Below are 14,196 nucleotides of genomic sequence, written 5' to 3'. Positions count from 1 at the left end.
TGGATAGAGCTTTGAATCATCTTTCCGACGATATCTTGTTTACTAAAACGAAATCTGGATGCACAAGATATGCCCTCGTGAGTGCAAATAGAAACTTTTGACTTCAACTGACAAAGAAACATGTAAAATAGAAAAAAAAAAAAAAAAAAAAAAAACAACCAAAAACCTCTTTATCTGGATCGGGCTCGAAAAGAGTTTTCCAACGATATATGGTTTTCCCAATTTCGACTCCGTATGCTCAAGTTAGAGCGAGAAAACTAAACCCCTCTTTTAGGGCACAAAGAGGGTCACAGGGGTCATGCATGGAGGTCCATACCGTTGATGCCAAAATGATGTCATTCTGAGGTCAATGCTGATGCAAGGTATTTTTGCTGCAGAAGGTTTGACTCTATTTTTTTAAATTAAAAAAAACCTTTTTGTAACAACATGCATCCACTTGATTTTTTTCTGATTTTTTTTTTAATTAAAAACCCAACAATCAAATTTATTTTACTAGCCCATCGAATTTTTTTTTTGAAAAAAAATTCCGACGCAGTTACTGACACATGTGCAAGCAGTATGGTGGTACAAATTTTCGTGCCTCGTAAAATGTGACAATAAAAATATGCCCTAGATGCCCCTGTCACTGAAATAGGTCGAATTATATATCAAAATTCATGGAATCAACCTTTTTAATCCAACCGCGAGGTCCTTTTGGGCCCAAAACTCTCCAAAATTTCAGGTACTCTCTGGAACAGAGAAAACCCTCGAACTTCAAACCATTGCAAAATGGACTCTATATATCGGATTTCAATGAAACAAAAGATGATTCTAACTTTCTCTAGTTTTCTGGAACTCATTGTGTGCTCCAAATTAACCCAAGATGAAGAATTTGTTGTGCATGCAAATAATCTCCAAAAAAAATAAATATGAATCTTCAGATCTAGAGCTTTGATACCATGTTAGAATTCATGAAATACGAATCCCACAAGCCCAATTATCTTCTACAAGAATACCTGCCACACATAAAGAGAGAATTCAACAACAAAATAATTGAAGACAATAACAATAAAATTTATTGATTTGCTTGAGTTACAATGAAGGATATTACATCCTTATAAAGAAATCTAACTCTAAATATAGAAACCCTAAATGGTGGAGTTTACAAGATAGACTGAGAGTTAAAATAGAATGCATGAATCGGTCATGTATGCACAAATATCATAATAGACTAATTAAATGCATGAAACTCTTGAAATCTAAACATAGTTTGCTTTTCCTAGTTTGCATTATGCATGGAGATAAATATTAATTAATTATCCCTAATTAATTAAATACCGTATGTGATGTGCCTTTGATGGATTTTACTTTTCTCTGCTCTCTAGCCATGTTCTTCTTTGTTATGTCTGCCATTCGTCGATTTTGTTCTATTTCTTCAAACTCGGTTAAGTTTCTTCCTAGTCCTCTCAAGGATTATTGGTCTTCTGAATTTCGTTTTGAACCTTTTCTGTTCTCCTCTGCGAGTTTTTTTCAAATTTCTTGTCCTTCGGTTCCGTTTCCAAAATTGTTGTTACCTTCTAATGGTTGCACAAATCATTGCTCTGTTAATTCTTCTCCTCGCTCTTCTTTTGTGGGTTTGGCAGATGATACCAAAATTGTTCATAGTTTGATTTTTGATAGTGATTCTTTTTTGCCCATTCCAAGGTCTCCTTCTTCTCTTTCCATTTCTGAAGAGAAGATTCAACTTATTGTTTCAGATATTTTATTTTTCAGTTTCTTTTGATCTATTTGATGAGATTGTTGCAAAGGAATTTCCTGAATTTTCTTTTTCTTTTGCATCTGCCTCTTTGGGGCCTGTCCATGATGGTTGTCATGTTTCCTCTTCTCAGCCAAATTCAATTGAAGGTGTGGATGGGGATCTTATTGATAGTCCTTCAACTATTTCTAATTTTAATGGATTTGATTTCTCTTAGAAGTTAGCCTTGGAGCAATCTCCTTCTGTTCCCCCCTATTGTTAAAACTCCTAAGAATAGGGGTCGGAAGCCAAAATCGGCTAAAATGAAGGAGGAGATTGCGGCTAGTATTCAATCCACTATTATAGAGAAATTTACTTCCCAAGTCAAAACAAGGACGGCATGTTGCTCTCCTTGTGATAAATGAGGATTTTATCTTGGAATATCAGGGGATTAAATGCCCCTAACAAAAGGGGAAGGATCAAGAAATTTCTTGATTCTTCAAGAGTGGATATCATCTTATTGCAAGAGTCTAAACTTTCTCAGGATTCTTTTGATAACATAATTTCCAAATGGTCCCTTTGGAAAGTTGTTCATGTTCCTTCTTTGGGTGCTTCTGGTGATCTTATAACTTTATGGAATCCTAAATCAGTCAAAGTTGAGATGTTATCTTTTGCTTCTCATTGACAGTTGTTAAAGGTTGACTGGTTTGAAGTCTCTTTTGTTCTGTTTAATATTTATGGTCCGACTTCTCCTTCAGATAAAACCAACTTATGGGATTCCTTATCTGAATTGTTTTTACGATATGATTATTTTTTTATTGTGCTTGGGGGTGATTTTAATGCTCTCCTTTCCCCGGATGAAAAAAGGGGGGGCAATCCTACAGCTCAGAAGGTTATTGATGACTTTTCTTCCTTTTGTACAAGACAATGCATTATTCGATATTTTCCCTTCTAATGGTTCTTTCACTTGGACTAATAGGAGATCTAAATGCCAGATTGCCTCTCGCCTTGACAGATTTCTTATTTCCTTAAACCTATGTTTGAGCAACTTTTCCTTTTCTTCGGAGATTCTTACCTCCTCAAATTCTGACCATTTCCCAATTTTGCTCAATTTTGATAAATTGGATCATGTTTCCTCTTTTAGACCTTCTTTTAAGTTTGAGAAAATATGGTTCACTCATCCTCATTTTCTTTCTTTATTAAAGCAATGGTGGATAAGTGCTCTGTTTTGCAAAGGTACTAAGATGTTTCAATTTTATTCCAAACCGAAATTTGTGAAATCTCAAATTATGGCTTGGAATGAAAAAGAGGCAGTTGCCAATGATTTGAAGGTTGTTAATGAGGAGATTATTAGACATGGCACTAATTCCTCCACTAATGATGCTCAAAAGAAATTGCAAGCTTACTGGGAGATCCTTTGCTCCCGGGTTGAAATCTATTGGCAACAAAAGTCTCATGAGGTTTGGCTTAAAGAAGGTGACATGAATACTGCCTTCTTTCAACCTGCAGGCAAGCGTAAACAAGCTACTTCTACAATTTTTAGTATTAAGGACTCTAAGTCTGGTTATGTACTTAATTTAGATCAGCAGATTAGAGATGAGGGGGTGTCTTTTTTTAAGGAATTGTTATCTCCTTCTTTTTATTCTTCCTTTATGGATCATCATGTGGATTTTATTTTAGGTTCTATCCCCTCCCTTGTTTCTCATGAGGATAATGACTTTCTTATGAGGCCTTTTTCTTTAGATGAGCTTCATTCTGTTGTTTTTTCCATGGCCCCTGACAAAGCTCCAGGTCTTGATGGATTTACTATCTTGTTCTTTCAGAAATGTTGGGATTTTATTGGTTTTGACTTATTAATGGCTTTGGAAGAGTCTAGGAGGGGTGGGTATATCCTTAAAAAAATTAACATCACTTATATTGCCCTTATCCCAAAATCTACGAATCACCAAACTTTTGCTGAATTTAGACCCATTTCTTTGTGCAACTCTATTTACAAAATCTTCACCAAGGCCATTTATTTAAGACTTAAAATTCTCCTTCCTTGTATCATCTCTCCTCAACAAGGAGGTTTTGTTCTGGGTCGGGAAACTCATGAGGAAGCAATTGTTTCTCATGAAACTTTATATTCCATAAATTTGTCCATTATCCCAGCTTTTGTGGTCAAACTTGATATGATGAAGGCTTATGATAAAGTTTGTTGGGCTTTTTTGCTCAAAGTTTTGAGAAAATTTGGTTTCTCTGAAAGCTGGTGTAAATGGATCAAGAGTTGTATTTCTACTGCTTCATTTTCTGTCATCATTAATGGAGCTCCCTCTGGATACTTTTCTTCAACCCAGGGTGTTAGACAAGGAGATCCTTTATCTCCTTTCTTATTTATCATTATGGCAGAAGCTTTTAGTCGATTGGTTATTAAACAAAGGGACATGGGCTTTTGGTTCTTCTACTTGCAGTGAAACCTTGGGTGTCTCTTCTTGCCTTGAAGATTGTGTTGCATTAATTTTGTGCCCTACCTTGGCATGTGAGGATTTGCATTGGTTTGTTCATTTGGAAGATATGTTTTGGGCCAACTAGTGATGTGTTGTTGGGTGTATCTACACGTTCTTGTTGCTGACCTTGGAAGATGCGTGATATCATGTGAACTGTTTCTAAATGCTTAGAAAAGTGATATTGATGATGATAAACTATTGCAAAATCATAAAAGATCCAACCACAAGCAAACCCTAGTTCTACAATAAAACATTCACTATACACCAATGAAGAAGCCTAAGAACATGCAAATCAACAAATAAGATAATAATACCATTCACATGTCAAGTAGGGTTTGATCTCCATTGTTTCCTATCTCCATTGATCTTGTCTGATATATTTGCTCTTCGATTTTGTATATGCGCAAGAGCTCAACAAAAAATAGATTATGGTTGTGAAGTCATTTGGTCGCAAGAAGGCTTGATTGCATATGTCATTAGCTAGCTGATTAGGGTTTTGAAAGGATGAAGGAATCCTCTTATATAGAGATCACCTTAGAAAATGAAGGGATGAGATTAAGAGGTGAAAGGATAAATAATCAGCTAGGATTAAAGGACAGGTAGGAAAAAATAATAAAATATGAAGGGGGTAGTTAGAGGAAAATTAAGAGATAAGTGACAAGTGTCATAGAGGGAAAAAGCTAATGAATTAATTAAATAAATAAAAATTCATTCAATTAATAGAGGAAGTGAGACCAATTAAATAAATATTTATTTAATTTAGGGAAAGGATAATTTAAATAAATACAAATATTTATTTAAATAGGGAAGGGCTAGAAGAGGATAAATGAATTATTTACATAAATAAAAAATCTATTTAATTAATAGTCGTGCCTTAAGGTATATTGGTTGAAGTAGACCTTTAATTTGTAAAAATCCCTTCCCAAACTGTACAAGCCTCTCTCAGGGCATACAACTTTCTGGATGTAAATAAATATTTATATACTCAACACACACACACACACACACACACACACACACACACACACACACACACACACACATCTATTTTATTAGGATAAAATAATTAAATAAATAAAAAATATTTATTTAATTAGGACAGGACAATATTAGGTGTCTACATGATGCTTTTAGGTTCTCTTTATCTCTTGGATTGGACTACTTTCACCACAATTATATTTTGGTGGCCAACTTGATAAGACCTATGTTTGTCCATTGCTCGGTCTGACCTAATTAATGCTTGCAATGAAGCAAATGGTATATCTAGAAGATTAAATTGATGTTGATTGTGTGGATGAGTGTGTGAATCAATGTGAGTGTTGCACTTATATGATTATATCATTTGTTGAGTCAATGATGCGAAGTTGTGATAGAGGAATTGTGTGGTGATTGTTGTGAAGTCAGTCACTTGAGACAAAGATTCAAGGATAGCTTCATACATGGAGATTGCCACAGGTAGTTTTGCTGAAGGCCTATTCATTTTGATTCTTATGTTCATGTACCTTGCTTGGAGACAATGAGTCTTCTCAACAAGTTTTATATCTTGCCCTAAGGTAGTGTGTCTCAATCTGCATGTCCCTTGTATCTTGCCTTAGGATAGTGCATCTCATTTTGCAAATCTTTTAGAGAACAATGCACTTCCTTGGCATGAGCCTAAAACAATATTGTAATCTTTTCATATATCGTGAGTTGACTCTCACTATGGTTTTTCCCTATTTGGGTTTTCCACATAAATTTGGTGTTCTCTTGTGCATGGTGATTCATAGTTTTATCTTTCATTGCTGTTGATAAGGTTAAGATTATTTTGATAGTGAATTGTGAAATAAAGTTTAAGTATTTGGTCCGGACGGATTCATCCCCCCTCTCAGTCCTAAGGTGTGTTTAACAATTTCTATTTATCTTCTTTCCTTTTCTCCTCCTTTGCACCTTGAGCTTATTCTCAATGTGATCCCAGTCCTCTCTTTTGCATTTTAACTAATTTTTCATCTATATCAACTTGTTTTTACCCATCCTTAACTCTATCCTCTCATCAACTTTTGTCCTCATCACATTTGACCCTTTCTATAACTTATTATTAATGTATTATAGAAATTAAATTAATCCACTATTTTTACTTTCTTTTAATCATCAATTTTCACTATTATTTTTTAATTGCTTTTAATCATTAAATTGATCTACTAATTTTACCTATCCTCTATTCATCCATACCTTATATTTTGATAATGTTATAGGTTAATTGTTAATCAAATATTTATCTTCCTATCTTTCTTTCTTTTTTTTTTAATTTTTATTTATTTATAATTCTTTTCTCTCATCTCATCTTCCCTCCTTTTATAAGACTTTACCTACATTTCAATTCTACATTTTCTTTTTCTTGACGATGGATCACAAGTGTGATCCCAAACCAAAAAACATACAGAGTTTAATCTAAAGGCTTGCATTCTATAAATATATTATTTCTATGGATTATCCAAACAAGATGAAAAAAACATACTATATCAAAGAATTTAACCTCATGAGAGACCATGAATATAAGCCTACATAAGAGTGAATGTTAAATGGAAAACAAAAGTGTTGATAGTGCAATTAAGGACTAGCTCTCATCATCTTAGATGCGAAATAGGTAGTTTGGGTGGTTCTTAAAGAGGAATGAGATGAAAGAATATGTTGATTTTGCAACAAGGGAAAAGAATGACACTTCATCATGAAGTGCCCAACATACAATGCCATCTATACCAACTATAAAGACACCTTATAAATTGATTATATATATATATATAAATTTTATACAGGAAAAATTATATTGGTTGCTGTTGTGTTGACTGGTCGTATGCTGCTCCTAGATTTCATAAACTGCTTCGACCTTTCCTTCCTTTCATTTCATAATCATAATCTAATCCTGATTAACCTTTATATGCTTAACTTATGAAAAATAAAATAAATTACATGGGGCCAGACAGAACACCGCTGTTGTAGATTTCACTTCGATCTCGATTCTATATTCTTCAATCACAGGTAAAGATATTGGGAGCTAAAGTTTCCTGACACCTATATTTTTTATGAATCGGACGGCTTTTTGTTCTTAATCATGAATTCAATGATAAAAATAGGTTTGCCATTGAAATTGAAATGGGTTTCAGTATTATTTTCAAAGATTACAACCACTACTCCCACCCACATGGGAGATGCTTGGGGCCCGAAGCTCAGGAGGAGGAGAGTCCTCTTCCCATTACCATTGCCCAAATGCAGCATTCCAGAGGCCAAGGGCCCGGACATGGATTTCATCAATGTGGCCTACAGCAACCTCATTCATGCTCACTGGGATTTCCTCTCTCAAATTGCCTCTACGCTCACCCCGTTCAGGGTAAGCCATGTTTTGCTCAAGACGCACAGAGACCACGTACTTGCCAGGCAATTCTTCAACTGGGCTGGGCAGCAGAGTGGTTTCATCCACAGCATTGAAACACACTGCTTGATGTTTCACATTCTGACTAGGGCCAACAAGTTCAAAGCTGCTGAAGCTATCATGAGAAGGGTCATTGCTCCTAAAGTAGGGAATCCTGGTCCTGAAATCTTCCAAACATTGGTGAATACATACAGGCTATGTGACTCTACTCCCAGAGTATTTGATGTCCTTTTCATGATTTATGCCCATTCCAACAAGCTTAGAAATGCAAGAGATGTCTTTTGTTGGATGAAGAGCTACGGGATTTTGCCTACAACTGAGACCTGTAATGCTTATTGTAGCTCTCTCCTCAAGAGAAATAGGCATGATATAGTCTGTCATTTTTATGGAGAGATGCTTCTCAGTGGGATCAGCCCTAATGTCTACACCTTGAATATGGTAATCCATGCTTTCTGTAAAACTGGCAAGTTGCAAAAGGCTGGTGACGTTTTTTGGAGAATGGAAGAGCTGGGTTGCAGTCCTAATGTGGTTTCGATGAATGCTATGATTGATGGTTATTGCAAGATTGGGCTTGTAACTGCTGCTTTGAAGCTTATGAGGGAGATGTCAGTCAAAGGCTTGGTGCCTGATATTATTACTTACAATGCACTTATTCATGGACTCTGCAAAGAAGAGAAGGTGCACGACGCAAACAAGCTGTTTTATGAGATGCAGAGGATGGGCTTGTCTCCAAATACTGTTACTTACAATATACTGATCAATGCTTACGGTGATCAGAATGATATTGAGATGACTTTGCGTCTTCACGAAGAAATGATACAAAAGGGTGTCCAGCTAAATGTTGTCACGTACAATGCTCTCATTCGTTCTCTCTGCAAAGGGGGTAAGACGAGGAAAGCAAATTACTTTTTGAAAGAAATGACAGCAAAGAAATTTGAGGCAAATGCTTCTACGTTCTATGCTCTTATCGATGGTCATTGCAGGAGAAAAAATATCGAACAAGCATTTCAGTTATATAAGATAATGGTCAAGAAAGGGTTCACACCCCATGCCATCATTTTTAAAGCACTAATCACAGGACTTTGTGAGGATGGAGATTTGCAGGTAGGAATCAAAACACTGGAAGAAATGGTGAGCAGGGCTCTGGTTCCAGATGCGGAAATTTTTTATGCTTTGATTCAAGGTCTTTGGAAGAGCGGCAAAATTAAAGATACAATTAAGTTTCCAGTTGAACTTCAAACAGAGGTCTGATGCACAGCGGTAGCAACTGACATGTACAACACTCTCTCAAGTAAATTAATCAACAAAGAGAAGAATTCAAGAGCCAACAATCGGCTAATAGAAAACTACGTTAAAGTCTTGGCTCTCTACAATGCTTCGTGCCATGAGTTGATGGGTTGATTTTTTAATTGGACGGGAATTTGTAGAGAATGCTTTTGTAAGGGTGCATTTCTCAGATAATAACCTTAACTAACTCAAACCAGACATCTGGAAGGAAGGTATGCTTTGTTAGAAAACTGCTGGTGGAAATTGGGTCAGTGACGGTATAAATGAAAGTCGGAGGAAGAATATTTGTATACATATTGCTGGAATTTTATTTTATGCTTGACAGAATAGAAAAACTTGACACGGGATAGAAGTTCTTCCACATTTTTATATCATTCATGAAATACTAAATGGGGTTGCAATTTGGTAAATCCATCTAGAGATTGGAGTTTTTTAAACTAATCTGGATTCTTTCAAGGAGGTTGGATTTTCCTAGGGCTCTCTGGGTTAACGTTTTGGTGTGACTTGAATCATTTTCTAATGGGATCTGGATCATTTGTCTTTGAATCATAAGTGCGGTCTTAACGTATCTTGGTTCATTGTGGCCAAACATTTCAATGCACAGTAGAACTGGATTATAACCATCAACATCGCAGAGAAAAAAGGTGCAGTTCTTTCAAACGACAATGACGGTCAAGTTGTTCTGGAGTCTATATAATGTTTGCGACATGAATATTCTCGATAAAAATGCAAGAGTATAGCTCCTGTATCATTGTTTCACCACTTCAAATGTTAAAAAGCAAGGAGGCACTCGTATCTCAAAGCAGACTGATTTAAACCAGAAAAGAAAAATTATCAACTGCTCGTCATTTAAACAGGTATGTAACTGCATCATAAGCATATCTTATTATATTTTGGCATACCTTAAAATTCAAGGAAATCTGTAAACTTTCCAGAGATGAAGAACTAAGAATCAGTCATGCTCTTTCTTGTTCTGAGTTTTCCTAACTAATTTTTAGGTGCAAATTATGAGCAACAGTGCTAATAATTACCTAGTCTGGTTCTATCTGATTTTCTGGACCAGGCAGATTTGTCCAATTTGGTCTGAATTTTTAATTTCTACAGAATTTTAACCAAAGTATTCTGAAACTTCTGGATTTCCAAATTATTTTGACCTCCCAAATGAATTGAATTTTGTGAACTTGGTAACCATGATGGTGATTAGAGGACTGTATCTGGCTGACACAAGTACGGTGGAGGGTAGGCAACTCAAATGTTGCTTGCTATGGTATGTTTAAAGCTAGTCTTGATATGTGATTTCACATTGTATTGCTATCTGTAGTGTTGGAAATTGCATATTCTGTAATTTTCACTCTATATGTTGTGCTCACTTTGGTTTCCACCCACATGGCATAATTATTGAGTACACTTAACTAGTTGCCTCAGCCTTTTTCCCTCACCTTGTTGTCAAGATTCAACATCAACTTTAGCTTAAACCCATTTCTATAAACTTGTACTATCCTATATGCATTTGGATCCAGGCATGATTGTGTTGATGTCAGTATGACTATGGAGGCACCTCCAACTGACAAAAAAATAAAAAAATAATTTTGTTTCCCTTTTGGATTCTTGAAACCCTATTCTGATGACTTTTTCCATTCATGATTACAGTTCTGCTGATAAAAAGGCGGTTTTGGAGCCATTTTGGACATTAATGACTCCAGTAATCCTCTCTATTTTCTTGCTTTCTGTTTTCTCTTCAAGATCATTCTCCTATTTTTTATCTTCATTATTCCTCGAGAGTAGTTTTTCTGCATATTTGCAAAAACATGTATATTCTTGCCTGAGCTTCCTGCTTGTGTTTAGCATCTCTTCTTATCTTTTGAAAACTGCAAGAAAACTCTCTGTTCTTTTTTGATGGTACTTGGGATTTTCCTTTGATTGTTCCCCTCTGCTTCCCAGGGGCAACAATCTTTCCCTTCTTTTATTTTCAGCTACATTTAGTATCTTGTCATTTATTTGAAAATAGAATCTTTTGGATTTCTATTGCCAGCCCCTCTCTTGGCAATATTGGTGATTCCATTTCTATTCTATGTTGAAGAAAATATGAAACCATGCAACTACGAGATAACATAGAGATTCAAAGCAATACAAATGAACTTTATTATCTTAATAGTCTTAAGCAACAATTTCACCAATCTCTCCCATACAAATTAGAGAAGAGGGGTTTATATAGAGTCTTAAAATGAGTGAAAGGCCCAAATCAAACAGAGATCAATGACTGAGATCAAAACACATATACCCTAATTAGGGTTTGCAATAGTTATCCAACAAGAGCAAATAAAAGAAAGACACATGTCACATGGAGCTTTCTTCTAGAAGAATGCGTTCCTTATCCTCTTTCTGTGGCAGCATATTCAATGAACCTGGACACAAGAGGATTAACCTCTTCCATTGTGACATGTGGCAGCATGTTTATCTTGAATTTGATCATGTCCAAGTCATCAACATAGGTGGCAAAAGCATTCTCCCAATCTAATTCTTGTTTTTGAAAGGCATCTTTGATGGAAAAGAAGGTGGATGCCTTAGTCAAATTTTGCTTAAGGATCGGTCCTGTGAAAGTGAAGAAATTCTCTTGAGCTTTGACCTTCAAATTTTCCATGTTCATTTCATTTCTCAAATTGCTTCCTTTTCAAGCACATCAATGATTACAAGGAAAATCTTATTTTGAATTTCTTTAATCAGCTCTTCAATTTTGACACCATCAACCTTTACCTTCTTCAAAATTTCGTTTCTTGCTATCAATGCCCAATACCATTTGTTGAAGTCATAGATGTCTCGAGCTGCAATTACTTGTCCATCTATTAATTCCTTCTTGGGAATTCCTTTCAACACCTTCAAGCATGGGATTACTTTATCTTGAATATTTTGAAGATCTTCCCACATTTCTGCCATGTCTTGAATTCTAGATAGTAATGAATAAGTTTGCCCATATGCTAATATCAATTCTTCCACAAACGTGACAACTTCATTATTGATGTCTGCCATCCATTCCTTAGTTTCTCTAGCTGTCACCTTCATTTCTTCAAAGTCTTCATCTGTTTCCTATGGACCACTGCATCTTCTTGAGCAATAGGATCGATCAAGTGCTGGAGATAATTTCTTAGCTGCTCATTCTCTATCTTTAATTCTTCTTTCGTTTCTACTTCTTTCTTCAATCTTTCCTTGATTGTCTTGATTGAATCATTCAATTCCTGAACTTCTTGCTCTTTAGTGGTTGGGCCTAAGTTGATAGTTTTTACTTCATACTCTTTGGGAGTAATATCTTTTTTTGCCTTATCGACTCTTAGCACAACCACTTGAATTGAACGAAATCGTGTATCATCCTTTTGGATCAAGGAATACTTCTTGGCTGTTTTCTTTATTGCAACCTTTTCTAATCTAGCCAAGAATTCTGTTGTATCATCCTCTTGTTGAATTTCCACAGGTGCTTTCACTTTCATCCTTTCCTTTAGCCAATTGGGGATTGTGGGTTGCTCAATATCTTCATCTTCTTGATTGTTTTCATCATCTGGATTGTCCTCAACTCCCCGAAGAGCAGAAATCATTCCCTCTTGGAATTCTCCATCCAAGATATCTATCTTATCATTTTCAAATTCTATTATTTCCATGTTTGAAGCAGATGGTTGCTCCTGAACTTCCTATTGAATAGATTCCACGTTCCTTTCTTCATAGATTGGGGGAGGGATTTCCATTTCATCTAGTGGTTCGTCTTCAGGAATTGATATATTGTTTAAATTTCTGGATGAGGCACTGGTAGAGGAATGAGCTTGACTTGACTTTTGCTTCTTTCCAACAGCTCCTTCATTTGCAATTTTCTTTCCTTTTGTCTTTGCAAAACCTTCAGTTGTTTCCTTTCTCTTCCTTTCTCTTATACCTTTTGGTGGCTCGACATTTTGAGTTGCTTCATCATTATTGGAAGAATATGATTCCATAATGCCCATCAAATTGTAAGTAAGAGGTATATTTCTTCCTTTCAGCCCTTGGATTTTTTTATCAACCCACCATTCTGTATATTTAACAACTGGCCTCATCAGGATGGCCAAATCCGCGAGTTCAGGATCAGACCATCTTATTGCAGAAAGAGGTTTGTCTTCATCATATTGTGGTTGTGCGTATTCTCCATCATCTTCTAATTGGTTAGGCACATGGAAAAATTTGGTTGTCCCGATCAAATTCACAGGTAATCTTGACCACATTTGTTTTAGATATCAAATTCATTAGCTGCATTAGCCCAAAAGTCTTCAAGATCAACATTATGTTTTACTTTTCTCCATTTACCGATCCAATATGATTATGAGGATCGAAGTTGGCTTTGGATTCGTAAAAGATAAATGGATACCATTGCATCTCTATCCTTGCATTTTCAGCTGCTTGTGCTGTTGAACAAGATTCTAGCATTTTTCCAATAAAAAATGGAAAAAAAATTCCAGCCTTGTGTTTTCCTCTCTGGAAGCTTTCATATGTCTTTAGCTGTCTCAAGACCTCAAGTAGTCATTCTGTTGGTGGGATAAATTGGAAGTCTTGAAGGACATCCAGTAAATCCTTGAATTTTCAAGTATGTGAATCTTGGATATTGAATAAACCAAGATCCAAACATGCTTATCAAGTCCTGAGCTTCTTGTGTCAGTCTTTGATGAGTTTCTCCTTGTAATATTCTGGTGATGTACATCAGGAATGCATCATTCACTTGCTTGAAATGAAATTTCTCTTGAAACTGCAATTGTGGGTAACAATCATGTACATTGATTTCATTTTCACCATTACACACTGTATCTCTACAAATTAATCCTCTGTACCTATAACTTTTGGCAAGTAGGTAACTAACATAAGAACTCATATAGAAAGGTTTTGTTCTTTCCAAGTTTCTTAGTTGTTCATCTATAGTATCACTGATTATTCTCGCCCAATTGATCATCTTGACATCGGTAGCGATTTCATCAATGCAATAATACATCCAGGTTTCAAATGGTGCACCTTGAAGGCTGCCCATGACTCTAGTGAGTAGCAAGATGATATCTCCATGGTCCTCTTTAAAATCTGTTCGAAGAAGTTTCTTTGGTATCTTGGTGTGGTGAGGCCTTGGTATCTCCAACCATAGCTTGTTGATATTTGCTGCACAAGGTTCAAGTTGTGCTTGGTAAAGCCTTGTAGTTTCTTCTTTGGTTTTGAACATGGTTGCATGGTAGTTAGGAATCCCAAATGCTTCTTTGATGGTAACTTCTCCGAGGTAGGCCAGTGTTCTTCCATCGGATGGCCACAAT

At 35.8% G+C, this 14,196-nt stretch overlaps 1 protein-coding gene across 2 annotated transcripts in view; it reads left to right on the top strand.

Annotated features, from left to right (window-relative positions):
• Nucleotides 1–7,144: 7,144 nt before the first annotated feature.
• LOC131038551 (pentatricopeptide repeat-containing protein At4g26680, mitochondrial) overlaps nt 7,145–14,196 on the top strand; it is a 66,029-nt gene continuing 58,977 nt past the window's right edge. For both annotated transcript variants that reach the window (XM_059213302.1, XM_059213304.1), the window contains exon 1: nt 7,145–9,750. In XM_059213302.1, the coding sequence (XP_059069285.1) occupies nt 7,289–8,857 (1,569 nt within the window). In that variant the 5' untranslated portion in view covers nt 7,145–7,288 and the 3' untranslated portion in view covers nt 8,858–9,750. The remainder of the gene's footprint in view (nt 9,751–14,196) is intronic.

This window comes from Cryptomeria japonica, chromosome 10 (genome assembly GCF_030272615.1).
Source record: "Cryptomeria japonica chromosome 10, Sugi_1.0, whole genome shotgun sequence".
Lineage (NCBI taxonomy): Eukaryota > Viridiplantae > Streptophyta > Pinopsida > Cupressales > Cupressaceae > Cryptomeria > Cryptomeria japonica.
The sequence above is the reverse complement of the archived record's forward strand: the minus strand, read 5'-3'. Positions and strand labels throughout refer to the sequence as shown.